General features: G+C 42.9%; 1 protein-coding gene across 4 annotated transcripts in view; it reads right to left on the minus strand.

Annotated features, from left to right (window-relative positions):
• SBF2 (SET binding factor 2) overlaps positions 1-19,696 on the minus strand; it is a 489,875-nt gene that overhangs the window by 90,161 nt on the left and 380,018 nt on the right. For all 4 annotated transcript variants that reach the window (XM_019551418.1, XM_019551417.1, XM_019551415.1 and 1 more), the window contains 5 exons: positions 9,386-9,556; positions 6,362-6,624; positions 3,685-3,857; positions 3,295-3,368; positions 2,715-2,910 (listed from right to left, as the gene is read on the minus strand). In XM_019551418.1, coding sequence (XP_019406963.1) covers positions 2,715-2,910; positions 3,295-3,368; positions 3,685-3,857; positions 6,362-6,624; positions 9,386-9,556 — 877 coding nt within the window. The remainder of the gene's footprint in view (positions 1-2,714; positions 2,911-3,294; positions 3,369-3,684; positions 3,858-6,361; positions 6,625-9,385; positions 9,557-19,696) is intronic.

Raw genomic sequence — 19,696 nt, forward strand, 5'->3', positions numbered from 1 at the left:
GCCTTTGAGTGTAGGAATTTATTCCTATTTGATTGTAAAAGTCTTCAACTGTAAGGCTCCATTCTGATATAGATCATCACTTAATTCCTGAACACATTACATGAGATTTTAATTTTTAGCCACTCATGAATGCCATGTGCCTCAGGAGGCTCAGGGGTGGGCACAGCAACCACCCACAGGTGGTGGCACCGGTGTTGGTGGTGAGCAGGGAGCTCCTGCAGGAAGCCACGGTGGCATTAGTGGCGGTGTGTGCCGACTAATGGTCGGTGACTGCCCACAGACGCTGCCGGCCGCATCAGTGGTAGCCAGTGGCAATTGGGGATTACCCACAGATGCAGCTGGCAGTGTCAGCAGCGAAGGGAGGGGGTGGCGAGCAGCAACCATTGGCAGGGAGGGGCCTAATTCCCCCCTCTCCATCCCACCGGCAGGGACCCGAGCCAGGTTTGCTGGACACTTCCCCCTCACTGCTGCAGCAGTGGGGCACCATGGCCCCTGAGCATGAATGACTGGTGCTTCCCATGACTGGGGGGCACCATGGCAGCAAGCGGTGAGTGGGGACTGCCCGCAGCTGCTGCTGGTGGTTAGTGGTGTTGGTGGTGAGTGGACACTTGCCCTGAGCACAGAGAGGCTGCTGGCACTGCTGCAGAGTCTGCCCAGCCCAGCTGCCTGTATTCTGTACTCAGGGCCAGTGGCTAATAAGCCCCCTCCTGTTGGGAGGGGGGCTGGCCCTGAGCAAAGAGTGGTGGCAGAGGCCAGGCTAGGCAGACCCCACTGTAGTGCCAGCAGTTTCTCTGTGCTCAGGGCAAGCTCAGCAGGAGGGGGCTTATTCAGTTGCTGCCACTACAGCGGGGTTTGCCTGGCCTGGTGGCAGCTGCCACTCGGCCTGTATTTGGGGCCAGAGGCTGAATAAGCCCCTTCTTGCCAGGAGGAGGCTTGCCCAAAGCACAGACTGAACAGTAGGGACTGGGCCCCACCCCTGCTTAGGAGCTGGAGCGGCGATGGTGAGTGACCCTGACGGGTAGCAGTCCATCGTGGTTTCCCAGAGTGCGAGCTGCTTCCCAGTGGGGGGCTTGCAGGACTCTGGCTTGCTTTGGACCCCAGCACTGCTGTGCACAGTTCACCACAGCTCTGCTGGTCCCACAGTCCAGCACCCCTGCTGGAAAGGGGCTCGCACTCCCCCACATCATGGCAGGGGCTGCTGCCCACAGCAAAGGCCCTGCCCCCTCCCGCTGCAGCAGCGGGGCAGGGTATGGTCAGACACCAGCCAGTAGGGCCCCTTCAGGGTAGGGGAAGGGACAGGGGTTATTCCTCCTCCCTCTGTTGTCCAGCAGGGGGCCTATTTTGGGTCAGGGAGCACGGTGGTGAGGGTAAGCAGATCTAGCGCCCCGCGGCTGTAGCATCCCCCTGCTCTTGGCCCGGGGAACTGCAGGCATGTGCCTGCATTGCCTCAGTCCAAAGAGAATGTTTGTCCTGTTACAAACCAGTTCAGCCTAGGCAAGTTAAACTAACCTGCAAAGGGTGAATCAATTCAGTCTCTGGCTTTTTGAATGTCTGTCCCTAGCCTAGGTTTCACAAGCCCTCTTTAACGGAGATTGTCAGCCTGCAGGGCCCATACATGCAGCCCTCAGGGTCATTATATGTCATGTAACCATGACTGCTAGTTCCTCACTGTGCTCTAGCTGCTCAGTTGTTTCAGAAACCAAGGCTCCAAGCCCCCTACAGAAAGACAGAAGGACACAGCTGAACCTTCCTCACCTCTCCATGGGAAAAAGGAGAGGAAGGGAAGAGGAAGAAGAGACCCATTAAGGGAACCTTTGAGAGGGCCTGCTGCTGTCTCACAAATATTCAGTGAGGAATGAATGATGACTGAACAAGAATGGAAAAGTCAGGTAAAGTTCAGGAGTACTCTATTTCTGTTTGAAAGGGAAGGAGGGCCTCTACAGCTGTGCAGAGGGCCTCTGCAGTGAGCAATCACCTGGGTGTTTGCAGGAAGGTTGTGTGTGTAGGAGGTGGCCATTCTTATGTGTGTACTTGGAAAGATAACTTGGTATTAATAGCACTATATCATGGTGGTGGTGAAATGTGATGAAAGCCCAGATGATATCTGGAAGGCCACAGATACATTTATGAGTGAGCAATTTGAAAACCACTGATCTACTACATTTTGTTGTTAGGTCCAGTTTACAGATGAGGAAGCTGAAGGAGTGAGAAATGAAGGGATCTGTCCACATCAGACAGCAAGTTTGTGGGAATGCCAAGAATTCCAGAGGCATAACTGAGCAGTATGGTGCCCAGGAGGACAGGGGTGAACAGGGCAGCAGCAGTTGAGCTGCTGGAAGCAGTGACTGCTCCTTTTGTGTGACCTCTTCCCTCCAGTCAGCACCCACTCTGATGCTCTGCTCGCCATTGCTGCCACTCCCACTCTTGCTCCTACTGAAGAATACTACCCAGGATTTCTTGTGGTCTCCAGCTTTAACCAAATCACTCCCTTGCTCCTGTGATAAGGACTACTGAATTATTTCTTTTATGCAAGTATAAACAAAAAATCATCTGTACCCATACAGGTGAGAAACAAATGATTACACGAATATTTGAATTTTCAATCATTTTGAATGGAACATGTATTTTGAATATGTTAATTAAACTAAAAAGCCAGTTCAAAGTTCATACATGAAGGAACATGGTTATTTTGGCTTGAACAGAGATGAGCATACCTAGTTGATCATGAGGAGTGCCTTTAAATATAATCCTATATGTAGTAAGGAATAATGCTCCTTCTGCTGGGAGAATATGAGGGCCTCCAAGTAATCCTCCTGTTGCTTCTTCTCTGCCATCAGGATCCAGTAGCACACGGAGACCTTCACATACAAACTCTTCTCCTGGAAGCAAAGCTGGTCGCAGAATCTTAGGCTGACCACCCCCAGAAGAAAAGAACGTATATTTTAAAAGAAATATGCACTGCAACACGGGGATCTATTTAGCCTATTTGGTACAAAAATCTTCAAAACAAAATTGTTAGGAGATGGAGGAGGAGTCTGGACTCAACTCAGGGAAATGGGTTTTTTAAAAATAACAAGCATGCAATCACTTGTTTATGTTCAGAGGTTTGGCTCTGCTACTTTCACAAGTTTGTATTTCATAGACCAAAGCCAAATAGCTTGTTTATTACTGATGAAAACTTTCTTTTGGTGCTCAGATGTCTCTTTACACTAGACCAAGAAAGATTAATGCTACTTCTACCTGTATATGACTCCAATACTTGAGGACAATACAAACAAATTTCACAATGCTTGCCTTTTGTATTGGTGGTAGTCTTCTACTCTCCCGGTGGACAGCCTCCAGAGTCTCTATGTGCATCGCTACAATGCCTAGGAAGCAGTAATGCTATAAATTAAACCTCATATAATACAAGAAAGATGAAAACAAAGTAATGATTCCAATGTTCTAAAATCTTGGAATTAACTGTCAAGGAAATAAAAAATAGATAACTTCAATGGTTATTTAAAATTTGTCAATAATTACAGTCTAGGAAACAAACCCTTAAACAGTACTGAAAATAAAAGAAACAAGACACATTTCTCCTTTCCAAAATGATCAGTTCCCAGAGAATGAAAAGAACTATAACAGACTAGGAAAGTAAGCGAAGAGCATAAAAGGAATTTGTATTTTTGGCACAGCTCTTACCTGGTATCATGCAATGAAGGCCTTTGATGTGATCCTGTGTGACCCCACTCTCTGTACAAACCTTGTCAATAAAACGGGTGATGAAGCGCACAACTGCATTGGCAACATCATTATTTTCAGAGTCCTCAAACCCACTTTCAGTGTCATAGCTCTCTGCCACACTGCCTGCAATACTACAGAAGAGGAAAACAATTCTTAGCATGAAAAAAATCCAGTTAGCTAACCATATTGTACACAGGTCTGACTATACTGCTAACCTATTGTGCTGGTGGCACTTTTCTACATGCACAGTAGTATAACTGCCTGAATGTGATTTTTGCAGACAGACTAATTAACTGATTGGAGCTAATTAGCTTAGGCACAGCAGTATGCATCAGAGAGGTGCTACCCAGCGTGGTAAATTATTGGTACAGACATGTTCAGAGTAAGGTATTTAAACAGAGCAAGCACTTTACCTCTGTGTGTCAAGCAGTTTCTGATATTAACAGCATAAATCCACGGACATACGCTGACACCTAGTCTAGAACTGCTACTCTTACTGTTGCTAACACTGTTGGGTGCACTGGGAACAGAGAAGCAAAGGACTCCTCCAAAAAGGCTAACTTAGATAGGGCTATAAGAAACAGCATAGGATTCATTCTTAAAATCGAACGCCCCTGAAGCCCCGTCTTCTTGTTTTCTCTTCTTTAAATATAGCAGTGGTTTTCAATCATTTTAGAGTTGAGGCACCCTTTGGAAATATCAGCTCTTGATTTTCACTACCACAAATTCTACAAAACTAAGTCTTTATTTTAAAAAAATGCCCAAATGATAGGAGTTGTATACATATATAAATATTCTCTCATTAAAATATGAGGAGAATACTGGAGACATTGTATGACAACTATTTATACTGTAGCCCTGGATCACTCATGATTTTTAGTCTGCAACAACCCCAGTGATTACATCACAATATCTGAAAAGAGCTTTTTTATTTATACCTACACCTAAAATGAGGAAACCGTTTTTGGTTGTTTTGGCCTTTTTAAAATACAAACCACTGGGGTTACCAACTAAAAACAGCTAACAACTATTATTGTTGGAAAAGCAATAAAGGGCTTTACAACTTCAGAGTTGTAGGTAGCTCAGCACAGGTGAGAGAATTTCAGCAGGACTCTGTTCTGAAGTGCCTAACAGTTGTAATTATTGTTTTGTTTATAAAGATTTTAGTAGCTCCATTAATGTTTTCAGATGGACTCAATATTCTGAAACTTATAATAATACTATGGATTTGTATGCATGTCAAAGGACAAAACAGTACTTTTGGGAAAATATTAAAACAATTTGTAGATATTATTGGCATTAGGCCATGTATACATGTTATAGTTAGTGTGCAATTAACTGGTTAATTGTACAATTAACTGAGACCAGCTACTCGTGCAAAGTACCTATCATGCTATTAAAAGCTCCAACCAGCTATAAAGCTAGACCTTGAAAATGTGTACCAATTTTAAAGTTGGTTAATTTGCACCTGTAGCAAGGAATACATCATGTGATAGCAATCTGTGGGTCCTCTGGCATCCCAGGGTGCATTGTTACATTCCCAGTGTAAACTGCTCTGAAAAACAACAAGAAGGAAACCCCTGCCCCAGCACAGCTCTGAGCCCTAGATTCATTCCTCCAACCCAGCAGGAGAAATACCCCCATACCCACCACGTGAGCACTGAGCAGATGAGCAGGGACACCCCTGCCATGCCAGAGCTGAGCTGTGGGACTCCTGGGTAGCAGTAAGCATGGGGTAGGGGAGGTGGAGGGGGGAAAGGAATCCTTCCCCCAACTTCCCCGCACAACGGCATGGAACCAGGAACACTCTGCCTGGCCACAGTGCAGCCTGGGTCTCCTGGGCAGCAATAACCTGGTGGGGGTGGGAAATGCCCATGCTTGTTGTCACTCGGGAAACCCTGGGCTGCACTGTGGCTGGGCAGGCTGTCCCCAGCTCCATACCTTTGTATTAGAAAGTAGAGGGGGTTCCCCCTCCACCCCCATTTGTTGCTGCCCAGGAGACCTAGCCTGCACTATGGCCAGGTAGGGTGTTTCCAGCTGTCTGCACATATGGGGTGAAGTGGTGGGGGATTCCTCCACCTAGCTTGCTCCTCTCTGGAAGACCTTGGCTCCACTCCAGCCAGGCAGAGTGTCCCTGGCATTATGTGCACGTGGGTGGAAGTAGGGGGAGGATTTCCAGCTTGCTTCCTGGGAGAACCCAGGGGTCCTGGGGGATGACTCCTTAGTAGAGTCATTTAATTCTTTCAGTGGTGCTGCTGACCAGTAAGAGCTCCTCTAACTGGTCAGCAGCAGTGAAAGCTGCTATTCCTTTTTCCCTCCTCCTTATAGCCTGCCCTATGCACATGTAGCTGTGCACTGGCACAATGTCTTCACCATGCAAGAAAAGCTCTGCTGTGATTGGAATAATGTCTAGAGCTTAGGAAAACAAATCACTGAAAGCCAAGTATCAAGTTAGATACAAAATCAGCAGGCATTATAATACAATGATTTCAAAATGCACTGCCTTTAAATTGTTACAAAGATTGCAAATATAAACTTTCATGGCTGTCAAGTGTGTTTAGTTTTTGTAATTGATATAATATTTTTATTAAAAGAAACAAGTGACAACTACTTATCACTGAACTTCTTTACGTACCTGTTTGTGACAATGCTGTTGCTTCCACTCTCCCAGTCCCCTGTAGCTGATGTTCTTAATAATTTGTTTTTACTTGTGTCCAGTGGTACTAGCAGGTAGACCATGAGGTTTGCAAAATGAATGGCTTGACTGAAAACTGTACTTTCCTCATTCTGAACTAATTCCTGCTGGGTTTCTTTATTGAGTGTTGGCCATAAACGCAACTGCTCAGCAGCTAGGTCCATGGCTGTCTTTTCCTGGTCCAGCCCTACAGAATTTTTATCCTACAAAAATATACAAGAAAAACTGTAGTATCATACTGATACTCTTAAAAAAAGGTCAGTGGTATTACAGAAGTGTTGAGCCCATAATTTAACTCATTTAAAATATTTTTTTACTGAAATAATACAAGTAGAATAGCATGGCCAGGTTAAATTTAGATCAGTCTAGTTCTAGATCTTTTTAGGCTTTACCTTTTTTTGTTTTTCTCCTCTGTGTATAGTTTGACAGTCCATAACACTGTTCTTTTTAGCTTACAGACGCTTAGTTTGCTAAGTAATCAAGTTTTAATAGGCTAATTGCCCAAATGTTTATGGTGTCCAGGTGAGGCTCCGGTAAGTAAAAATAGCTTATAGCCAAAATATTCATGTTTTTACACGTTGGATTCCAGCTCCAATGTATAAACTGGTTCACGGCACGTAGGCAAATTATATTATAGCCTGAGGAAATGAGCTGATGTCATGCAACCTCATTCGGCTGACGATGAAATGTTAAAATAGGAGGTAGCTATTAAATACGGAAAAAAGCCTTAAAGGCACATGTAACTTTCCAAACAATTACACATCTTGGAGGTGAGGTTAAGGTAGGTGTCCTCCTTTCTAGCACATTCCTTCCCTCTGAAGCTCCCCCTATACCTCAGGTAGATAAAGGGGTTCCCTTTGCAGCTCTGTTTCCCATTACTTTGACAAAACACATGCATGAAGGTTGTCTGTATGCCCAAGTCCATATAGTTGTGGGGCATGAAGGAATGACTCTTTTCAGTTTTCTTTCCCCAGCTTTCCCTGAAATGCCCTATGTCCTTGGAAGCACATTCTTCTCCCATCACATGTGGGGATGTGGTTTTCACAAGTTCACACAATGTAAGAGAACAGAGCCTGGCTTGGGAGATCAGCTCCTGGCATGCTGGTATGCAACTCAGTGGAAAATTCTTATTTAAATTTTTTTTGGAGGCTCACCTTCATTCATTCATTCTTGCATTAGAGAAACTCCTTCCCCCAGTGGGACAGACAAAAATGTTTTCTGGGAGACCAGCCCAATCTCAAGCAGGGGAATGGAATGCTGAACAATGGACCGGCCTAAAAGGAGATAGCACATCTAACGTTGGAAGCCAAAACTCTTGTTAGCTTATAATGTTGATATATAATAATATATTGCCCCAGGGGAAATATCCAGCTTACAGTGTGAGAACTTGTGAGTTAGGGCGGCTGTCAGAGAACCCCAATATAAATGGGAGCCAGAAGAGTTTGTGTAACTCAAGCTGTGCACAAGAAAATTATTTTAATATTCTTATATAAAGACAAAGATCAACTGAATGCCAGAGAGTGAAGAATTCTTTTTTGGTTGTGTGAAGTGTATTTTTCTTATGAAAAAATTGCAAGAATAAACTGTGAAGTGGTTCTCTCTGCCTTTCTAGGCTGATCTCTTTAATAGCATTAAATGATATATCAATATTTTAGATTTTGAGCCTGTCTTAATAATTCTAGTTGTTTTTTCTTTAAGATATTATCATATAGTAACTATCTAGATATAACAGAATGGTACCAAAAACACTATTTTTTTTAGAGAAGTTTATGTTCTCAGCATATTATTGACTATAAACAGAACTGCAAGTTTAGAAATTCCTACCTAATTTGTGGGCTAGCTCTTGCTTGGGCATTTATCTATGATCTGTAAGCTAAACATCTGGATGCAATTATTTCCAATCACATACAGAGTATCCACATTAAAACATACCACAACGATCTGGGTAAGTGTCAAAATTCCCTTGTTCTTCATTATGAAGATGTATTACACACAGCGTTTAATTTATATTTGAAAATAAGGAAAGCTGGCGGGTTTGCTACCTATATTTTAGTTTATGGTAGACTAGACAACAATGTAACTTAGATATTTAGACAATATATGGGAGAGTACTGTAAAACTGTTTCTCTTATCATCAAAATATCTCTAGAGTGCAGAAAAAAATAACATTAACAATTAACATTATATTATATTATATTACATTATATTACATATTTTAGTACAGTGCCGGATTTAAGATACAGCAATATAATTCAGAGGGCAGCATACGTTTTACTTGGTAGAAGGTTGAAACGCCCAGTAGTGGAAACTTTCAAGTAGTATGCAGCAACAGACCTCAAAATTTCATTTTTGCAATTACTGCGTATATAAATACAGGGCACTGTACTGTTCCATATGCTTGAAAGTTATGTTTCCTGTATTATTTTTTCTTAACTTGCTTCAGATGTATATATTCTGACACAAACCTAACAGTATACGGCCAATGTTCCCTCTAAGTTGTGTGGTGTGCGTGGCTGCGTAGGGACGCTCATGCCACGCTGCCAGCACCTGCACGGCCGCTCACACTGCACAGTTTAGAGGGAATGGTGTATACAGCTATTCCTCACTTAAAGTTGTAGTTACGTTCTTGAAAAATGTGACTAAACAAAACAATGCTAAGCGAACCCAATTACATCACAGTAGCTACCTACTAACAGGTGGCGGCCAAACAACCTCATAACTGAACACTGCACAACTTAAATGAGTATATTCTCTAACAGATCAATGACATAATAATGAAACAATGTGAACCAGGATGATGCTAAGTGAGGAGTACCTGTATAACCATTCAATGCGAGGTAATAGGAAAACAGGTGGTGGCAGTGATAACTTATGTCTTCATGACTTGTTGCATTTTTTTTTCATTTTTCCAGCTTAAATATTGCATTGATATATATTCTTTAATTTGTTTTATATATTCTTTACCTTTTGCTTTAAATGTGTTGCATGATTGTCTTCCTTGGTTGTCAGATAGAGGGAACGAACTTGATTTTGCACATCATTATAAAATGTTGTTTCCCAAAACTGCTGGTTAGTCCATATAGGGTGGTCTTGCACACAAGTATAAGCAAACTGACTCACTCCAGTTGCCAGTTTCTGAAAGTACAGAAGTAGTAGTATCTGTTAAAGTAATATTGAACATGCATTTGATTGTGTTAGGATTTAATTCACTTTAAAAACCACAGGCTGATTAATGTAAATATTTAAAACAGAAAGATGAGCTGCATACCATTATAGCTAGAATAGCATGGGAAAGGGAAAATTACCTGAAATTCTGTTTCTTTGAAATTATCATCTCATGCATAAATCTCACTCTTGAGTCTTATGCTGCCAGTGCAAGACAAGGTTTACTGGAGTTGCACCAAAGGCTCAAGACCAAAGAGTGAGATTCCCGTGAAAATAGTATCTTTACAGAATTAGTTTTTAATAAAAATATACTTTAGTTATCAAACAGTATATAAACTTTTACATGTTATTATTAATACTTTATACATATACATAGCAAGAATAAGGAACATCTAGTCGTGTTAGGAAATCTCTTTATCCAAGTGAAGTTTATTTTGCATTTTAAGTATTCAGTAGTCAGAAACCCAGTCATGTAATTTAAAACATGCCAGTATCATATTTACCTGAATCCAAGACAACTTTGAATTTAAGATGACCCCGCATAATTAGGTTTTATGCATGGAAAATGATAAATTCCTTATAGGTGAACCCAACCATCAGGGTGCTGTCTTAAATTCATCCCCTCCATGGCTGTAATGAGAAAGGTGAACCTCTGCCTCTTGTCCCTCTGCCAAATCTCCAGTGCCTGCCCTTCTAATTCCTGCTCCCTTTCACCACTTGCACCCCTGCCACTTCTCTCCCCATCACCTGCCTGCATGCCACTTGCACCCTCTGCCACCTGCTTCCTGCCACTTAACTTGTGCAGTGGCCTTGGCTCTGCCCTATAGCATTGAGCACGATGGCTCTGGACCTGGCTTGGCCAGGCACTCCGTGGTGATGGTGACAGCTCTGGCCCTGGCCCTGTCCTGAGGCAGGCAGTGGCTGCAGCCTTGGGCCCAGATCAAGGCAGAAGCTAGAGCCATAGCAGTTCCCCTCCTGTGTAGTCTCCCTCCAGGCACCATGCTGTCCCCCCTGTGCAACCCCCCCCCTCCTAAAATCTCCCCTGTGCTCCCTGCAACACACGAGCTGCCCCAGCCCAGATAGGTGGCAATTCCAGTTTTGAAGTTAAAGTTGGAGCCATAGCAGCTGCCTGTCCTGGGCCTCTACTCAAATCGAAGATGAGGATCTCCCCCTCCCCCATGTTTCATTTTAATTCATTTTATCTATTTTAAATAAACTAATACATGATGTAAGCCACTTCAGTTTCAGTAAATATGATATATTAGTAGAACACAAACTTTTTCAAATGAAAAATTACAGTAGCAAAAAGGTCAAATCAAGGGGGGAAAAAACTTGGGTCTGAACTGACATATTTTACACAATACTCTGAATGTGAGCAAAATCTGTCTCTTGAGAGACAGCCAGAAGAAGGTACTCCTCCTGAAGTGACAAATGCTTAGACCACTATAGTAGGGTCTACAGCAAAAACAGAATGGTTGAAACTTTATTACTTTACGAGTAATCCTATTAATTTAGATAATACTGTTTATGGGATAAAAGGCTACTCAAAGTGATTAAGACTAGCAGAATTCTGGTTTTCATATTTTGGCTAACCATAGGCAAAAAAAGGAACTTAACCCAGTGTGAACCCAAATCTTACAGTTTAACCTTGATGACCCTGAATTCTTGTTTTGTGACAAAATGCTACAGGGCACAGAAGCATTTTTGCCTTTATGCATTAATAGAACCAGATGCCAATGAAGCACATTTTATCCAGGATCTGCTTAAAGCTCTGAGTATAGCACCAGTAAGTCTGAAGGATGAAAAATATGCTATTTTATACCTAGCTTAGAGCCTGGATCACACCTATATTATATCTAGCTTAAAGCCTGGATCACAACTGTTAAATACCACAAGAAATATCTAAATAAGTTAATACATGATGTAAGCCACTGCCGTTTAGAGGATAAACTGTACTCAGTTTGATATTTATAATTATAAAAACATAACAGCCAGTGTAGTGTTTCAGTGCAAGACAAAAAGGACCAAAAAGTAGAAAAAATGTAACTGAAACCTTTGATGACTGGTTTATGCATTTCCCATTTTGAAGTCCCCTGAACAATCCTATTTTCCATGCTAAGTGTTTTCTTCCAAGAACAAGTAATATACTAAAACTCCTGATCATGTGCCATGTATTCATTTACTATCATGGAAGAAAAAATTTGAAATGGTACACTTGAGAATATGACTGGTACTGTTTTGCCAAAATCTATCATATTGAAGCAGATGCTCATGATTAACACTATGCAATAAAAGTGATATATGATTCTCATTTAATTATGTAGCATCTCACCACAGCCTCTCGATGAACTTGGTAGAAATTATGATTATATGAAATATTTCTGGATAAACTGAGTTTACATGTGGATGTGTTATTCAAATCCATATTAAACCACAACCTCATTTGGATGATATAATTTAAACACAGAGATTCTCAAGTAAAAATTTGTGGGATGCTTCATGGAGCTCCTCAGAATGAGCTGGCTGGTCACAAGATAATGGATCTGTTATTTATTCCTAGCTGTGAAATCACAGCATAAAACAACTAAAGTACACCTTCCAAATAGTTCTTTCCATTAATATTCAGTGTCACAGGGTACCCAAAAAATATTTGAAATACCCTGCTGTATAGACTGTCTCCCAGGTCTCGCCCACCACACCTTGATGTTAGCTGACATATAGAGTACTTCCGCTGCCCTGGTCTTATTACAGTGACCACCTGGATTGTGGTCCTGGCCTTATGGGCCAATTGCAAGGCTCTATACATCCCCTACACCATGCCCCATGCCTCACAGATGGCATCCTTACAGATGTTTTATCAGCTGCTGGTGCAGCCCCTCTCCAAGGCTTTCAACCCCTCGACCTCTATCAGCCCCACTCCGGGCCCTCAGACCCTTCGGTCTCTCTGCACAGTCCCTTCCTGAGCTGACAGACCCTTTGGTCTCCTTCTCAGCCCTGCTCAGTTTGCCAGACCCTTTGGTCTCTCCTCCGGCCCCTCAGAACCTTCGGTCTCACACAACCACTCCCTGGGCTACCAGACCCCTTGGTCTCTCTCCTGGCCCCTCTCCAGGCTGCCAGCCCCTTTTGGTCCCTTGTCTTGGATGCTTTTAGTTCCCCACTTTCCTGGTCACTCTCTGAGCCCTCAGACCTCTCTGGTCCTGCACTATATTCCCAGCCCCTTGCTAGCAGCTGGACCCTTTTGGTCCCATAATTCTCACTGGGCCTCACTATATACTTCAGGCCCCTTACTGGGCCTCACTATCTAGGCCCTTGGACCCATCTGGTCCTGCACTCTATTCCTGGCCCCTTGCTGGGTTGTTAGATGCCTCTGGTCCCACTATGCTTGCTGGGCCTCACTAATTGCCACAGGCCCCTTGCTGGGCCTCACTCTATTCCTCAGGCCCCTCTCTAGGCTTCCATCCAGATGCTCAGACCCGTCTGGTCCTGCAGTGCATTCCCCAGGTTCTCGCTGGGCTGCACTCTATTAACCGGCCCCTTGCTGGACCACTGGACTCACCTGGTCCTGGTTGTCCCTGGCCCCTTTCTGGGCCTCTGGACCCACATGGTCCATCATCCCTGCAAAGTGCTTTTCTGTCAGGATGTGATCCCCTAGCCTTCCTCCTCCACAGGGTAACCCACAAGGCAGTGGGAGCTGAGGCTTTCCTCATCCCCACCCCTGCCTTTTCCTCAAGTAGCCCATGTGTGGTGTTTCATGGAGTCTGCCCCTCCTCAGGTAGCCCCACCACACTAACCAGTCCCAATAGGGTACAGTTTCAGGTCTTAACCAGGACCAGTCTTCAGGCCTACTTGATCTTACTTGTCCCTCTATGGGCTCCCTCAAGATGTCCTATGCCCATCCTGGGCTGCTAACCCCATGGCCCTGGCTCCATCTCCTACCGAAGTCCTCCATCTCTGGCCACCAGCAAACTCTTGGTCCCCTTTCCTTGATCCCTCCTCACCAGATGGCCTAGCCATTGCCATCTCAGGCTGCACATTCCTTGACTCCTTCCTCTTGGCTATAGCCACACAAGGACCTTTGGCTTCTCCCAGGCCCAGGGCTTGCCTCAGGGCAGTCAAGAACTCTAGGTTGTCCTGGCTCTGGCAGTCTCTGCTGGGGTCTGTTTCACCCTTCGGACCCTCCTGGGCCCTGGCCTCACACTGGACAACTGAGATTCCCAGGGTCAGTCCTCCAGCTGACAGTCTTCTCGTCTCTGCGAGTCCACCCTCTTGGGCCCCTCCACAGATTGTTCCCTCTCTCTGGGCTCACCCTGAGCCCTTCATAGGTCTTCCTACACAGCTCAGTCTTTCTCTGGGCTCATCTGAACCCCTTGATAGGCCCCCACACTCAGTGGGTTCACCCAGACCCTCCACTAGGTCTCTCAAACACTCAGCCCCTCTCCCAGGGATTGCCTAGCCCCTCACTAGGACCCTGTGCACTCAGCCCCTCTCTCTCTGGGCTCATCTGGCCTTCACTAGCCCCCTCATTTGGCCTCTGACTCAGCCCCTCTCTCTGATCTCATCTGGCCACTCAACAGGCCCCGGGTATTCAGCCCCCTTCCTCAGGGCTCTGGACTCCCACTGGGTCCCCAGGAACCTCCTCTATCCCTTTAGTTCCTACCTAAACCTCCAGATGTTTCAGATGTTATTCTCCTTGCTGGCACTCAGGAGTGGCAGCCTTCCTACACCAGCTCTTAAGATGTTTCTGCCAGCCTACTTTCAGGGTCTTGGCTTATACCCTGTCTAAGCCCAGCCTTCTTCCGATCAGGTAACTGATCGTACAGGTTTCCACTGTCTTCAAAAGTAGGCTAGATAATCACCTAGCCGGGGTCGTTTGACCCCAGCATTCTTTTCTGCCCATGGCAGGGGGTCAGACTCGATGATCTGATTAGGTCCCTTCTGACCCTACCAATTATGAAACTATGACTCCTTTGATCAGGCCTATCCTCATCTGCCAGCCCCCTGGGTCAGCTGACTCTGCGATTAGCCCTGATCCCCACCTGCCGGTGGCTCAGCAGGATGCTTGACCTTGTAAAGTGGCAGGCACATCAAGGGTCCTGCCACACTCAGAATCCATGCTGAGCTGTTTGAGAATACAGGGTCTATTTTGCAATCAGTGTTGTGTTAACCCTGCCTGTTATATTAATAGAGACATCAAATTCACACATTAGAGGGATCAGGAAAGTTAATCTTATTATAATGTTGCAAGTCAGTAACCATGGTTATGGACAGACATAACTTTAGCCACTTTAAAAGAGGAGAGGGATTTGCAAACCAGGAGTACAAATCAGCTGTTATGATATAACTGTTACTTCTACATCCTCCTTTAGCACCCAGGCTGAACTGCTGTATTTCTAACTCTGAAACAGGGTTAAAGTTGCAACTGGTTTGCTACATACTTGTACTATTATACAAGCCCACAGAAGTAAGTTATGGCATAACAATTTATGCCAGTATCATTTGATACCTATGCAATTGTTACACCTCTCTATACCTACCCCATGAGCACCTTCAAACACAGAAATGGTTATGTACTCTACAGTAACTATAGCCTAAGCAAAAGTACTGCCCGTATACTTATTTCACTCTTGATATATATGTACCTACTGAACTTGAGATGGATTCTTTTGGCCAGTTACATCCATTGGTGTGTATCTGGAACCCAAATATTCATGTGCAATCCACCAAAGACAAAGAGCCTTACAAATTTGTCATTAATACAGAATTCTGATTTTAAAATTCTGTAGCTGCAGACACAGAAATGAAAAGGGGGGAGCTGTGAAATATATGTAGACAACTGACTGTCTTTATCTGCTAATCAGACAACTGGTAGGTGCTGTTGTCATTTACTAGAAACATGATTACAATATTAACTTAAATAAAAGATGACCCCCCAGTAATTAGATTCTATATATGGAAAATTATCAGATGAGTCACACACAGTGTGATTTTGTGGTAGATGCCAAAGTTCCAAAGAAGTATACCCTAATGTCATAGAAGTGATTTCAGTTGAACCTTGGTTATTTACATAAAAAAGAAACTGTAAGAAAAACTGAGCATATTCACAAATGACTCTTAGCTCTTGGGATGTTATGTGTAGTTCTACCTCTCTTGCAGAGAGAGAGAGTTAGCCATGTTGGTCTGAAGTCAAGGAGAAGGTAGAGTGGATTTGCACTTTATTTTCTTGAGGAGTCCATAAATAGGATGCGGTTCAAGTTATTCAAATGGGTTCCCCATCTTATCATGGAATTATTTATCATTGGTATATTCAACAGATGTTAAGGGAACTTCCTTGAAGTTTCATTAGGTCCCTCCAACATTTTAATAATACAGGTGGAATGCATTAGTATGTCCAGCTAACATTTTCTAGGTTGATATACAGACTTAGACTATGTTTACATGCAACGAGCAATGAAGGTGAAGTTTCAGATGTTAAGTCACATACTTAAAACAAATTATTTGTCTGAGGCAAGTTCTGACTGAGCTTTCAGGTAGGGTCTAGTATGGCTGAGAATCCCTCTGGTGCTTGATCAGTTATCACTGCTGTACATCACTGCTGTACAACCTACCATTTGCATTGGAGTTGCTTTGACTCTTCTCTGTTCACTTTCAAGCCTAAAAGAATGAACAGACATGTAGTCTGTTTTTCGCACAAACGAACCAGTCATCCAAATATGGGAACATTTGGACACCTAGCTTTCTGAGCCAAGCTGTCCTTATCATGAGGTACTCCATGAAAACTCGTGGTGCTGTTGACAGGCTGAATGGTAACACTTTGTCCTGGTAAAGACAATTGTGAAGCCTGAAATATCTTGTGTGGGTTGTTTCAAACACAAGATGAAAACAAACATCCTGGAAACCTGACAGCTGTTTACCAGCTGTTCAGCTCACATAATGGGATTATCCAGTATCCTGAATGTGAGCTTGAGGATAAAGGTGTTTAAGTTGTCTCAGGTCCAGAATAAATCATAAAGCAACCTTGTTTTTGGATTTATTCCTGGCTGCAGGTACAAGTGAGCCTGGTCTGAGCTAAGTATGCAACTCCTGAGAAGGTTTGTTAGTAGCAGTCTACTCTTTTTTTATGAGACTGAAAGTATCTGCCAGAGCAGGTAGGCAGGATCAAAGAGCCTTCCATAAAGCAGTCCAGGGATTGAAGCATGGAAGATATTAAAGAGTTTGTATGATTTCTCTTGAGCTACTTCAACTAGAATCAATATATCGGCCATTCTCCTCAAAAGAATGTTTTCTGGTCACCTGGACTGGAAGTGATTCAGGCATTACCACCTTACTCAGGCATGGGAAGAACATACGCACTGGATGTTCAGAAATTTGTAAATCCTCATCCCACTCTAAAACAGTTATTTTGTACTGTTGGAAGCCAGCACTGAGATCCCTGACGGCAGTTGTGGAAGATCAGACTGTTAATGTGGGGTGGCGGGGGGGAGGTGTTGAGTGAGGCTTTCCCAGCTGAGCCTAATAATGCTGGCAGACATAAAATACAAATGGTACAGGGAGATGGAGCCAGATGAAGTACTTGAACTAGTATCCATATAATCAGAATCAGCCCCAGAGAAAACAGAGCTGACTACCTAGCATGATGAGAGGATTCACAGGATGTTCTACATTGTAAATGACAATGTACAGCAGTCCTCGTCTTACAGTGTTTTGAGTTGTAATGTTTCACACTTGCAACATTTATAAATTGATACCCTGTATCAACTTTATGGCGTCAGTTTCAACTTTACAACGTTTGATCCGATGTGACGCCATGCCAGCGAACAAGTTTGCTGCGTCGCTTATCTCCCTGGAGAACATCTGTCCAAACTTCCTTGGACACTTTCTTTAAGAAAACAAACAAGACTCCAGAAAAATCTGCAGCCAAGACTCCTCAGAAGACTCCAGCCAATAACCCTTCAAAAAGTCCAACCAAGAGCCTTTCAAAAAGTCCAGCAAAGTCACCTCAAAGAAGTCCTTCTAAATTAATACGATTGCTATTTACATTATAAGTACATTAATGTAGCTTTATTACTCATGTATAATTTATCAGATACAAAATTCTGGGGGTATTTTTAGTGAAAATAGGGTCTTGGGTCTTTGTTCAGGAACCAGTCCCCCATTTATAACATTGTTTCTTAGGAGAAAATTGGTTCTGACTTGCAATGTTTTGACTTAAGATGCTGTTTTCAGGAACCAATTGTGTCGTAAGTCCGAGGACTGCCTGTACTTACTTTCAGAATTGGGAAGGCTGCAGGTATGGATGGAGATACCTTTACCAGCCTCAGGCAGGAAGCTGGACTAGATGACCTCTGGAGGTCCCCTCCAACCTTGCTACTCTACGACCTCTGCTAACAATTTTTGATACTGAATGTTGAGATGTTTCTCTGTTCCTAGCAACTTAGTATCAAAGGAAGGATACTGAGATCTCTCCAGAAGAAACATTTTCAACCAAGATTTCCTTGTTCTCTGGATTTCTCTTAGAAAATGATTTACAAATGAAACTACTTCTGTGGTATGCCTTTTAGCCAGGCACAATAAATAACTGGTGTGTCCATAGTTTAAAAGAACTCCAGCCTGTATGAAGGCAATTTTTAAAGCTTGAATCTTTATTTTCAGATGTAGTGACTGAACTATGTATCAAGAGTTATTTAGAGGAAAAGTAAAAATAGCATCCTCATAAAGGATGAAAGAAAACACTATCAAACAGTAAACACTAACCTAAATCACTAACTGTCCATTTAGTAGCTAACTATTTAAGACTATTTACTTATAAAGATAAAAGCCAATCATTATGCAAAGAGACTTGGACACTGCAAATTCTGACTTTGAGCCAGGCTGGCAGAGAAGAAATTGGTGAGGTGAGGACAAGAGGGGGTGTGATCATCTGTTTTTTGGTTTTTTTGCTTCAGCTGGGGAATAGCAGCACTCAGTGCACTCTCCTGATCAAAACAACCCATACAGAGTTCACTGGATGCATATACCAACAGCAGGATTTTATATACATACAAAAATACACATATATGATTCAGTGTGCTTGAGCATATATGTGTATATATAGATTAGTATCACAAAACATAACATTTAAGTACTATTTCATTATTATAGTGCTTTAAGATCCTGTCTTTTAGGGCAAGCTACATTTAGTACTTGAAATCAGTGGGGTCTATGTTCTCCACCTTCTGTAGCTCCTATAAAAGTAAATGGATACTATTTATCTCCAAAGGGCTTCCATGCTTACATTCTGCTCATTATAAAAAATAGATGTTGCATGATATCTTTATAGTGCAGGTAAAACAGTGGAAAACAGACATTGTATATCAAGTAAGCAAAAGCATTATTGTATACCAAATAATTCAGCTGGAAGCTGACAGGAGTTAAATTATATAGACGTATAGCTAAAAAAACCACCACAATTACTCTCTGGCAGATGGGATGAATGTAAGAGGCAGCAAAATAATCTCTTCCTTCTACAGGAGCATTTGAGGGGTGAAAGTTTAAAAAAAACCCAGACAAAAATCATAAAAATAGTTCTTAACCAATATAAACTCTTTAAACTAAAGCTGTTTGTGTGAAGCCTTACATGAAATTTGAGCTCTAATAGGAACATGCATTTCAGAAGTTCATGTCTCCTGCAAAGTATGCTGTATTAGCTCAGTAGACCACTATTGCTGGGATAATGATAAAATACAAAATCATTTTACAAGATATTAATTTCTAAATATAGAAAATCATTTGAAGAATGGCCTTAATTCATGAAAACCAATACAAGGCATATTTTGAATTCTCTGTGGAATTCTTTGCGAACCTACCAGTTCACTCAATTTGTCAGATATGTCAGGACGGTCAAAAATCCAGTCTGTGGGCCAAATCCAGACCGTGGAACTGTTTTACCCATGGGGCTCTCAGGGGCTGGGTGAGTGGGGGCGAGACCTGAAGTTGAATTCAAAGCTACAGAACCCCGTTTTGAACAAGGGGGGAGGGAAACAGCTGAACTAACCCCTGTGCCGCTGCTGTTGGGTCCAAATTTGGTCCTGATCTATACCATTGAATATACATAAAATTTACTTCTCATTGTTC

The sequence above is a fragment of the Crocodylus porosus genome, unplaced genomic scaffold, assembly GCF_001723895.1.
Source record: "Crocodylus porosus isolate Cpor-Errol unplaced genomic scaffold, CroPor_comp1, whole genome shotgun sequence".
Taxonomy (NCBI): domain Eukaryota; kingdom Metazoa; phylum Chordata; order Crocodylia; family Crocodylidae; genus Crocodylus; species Crocodylus porosus.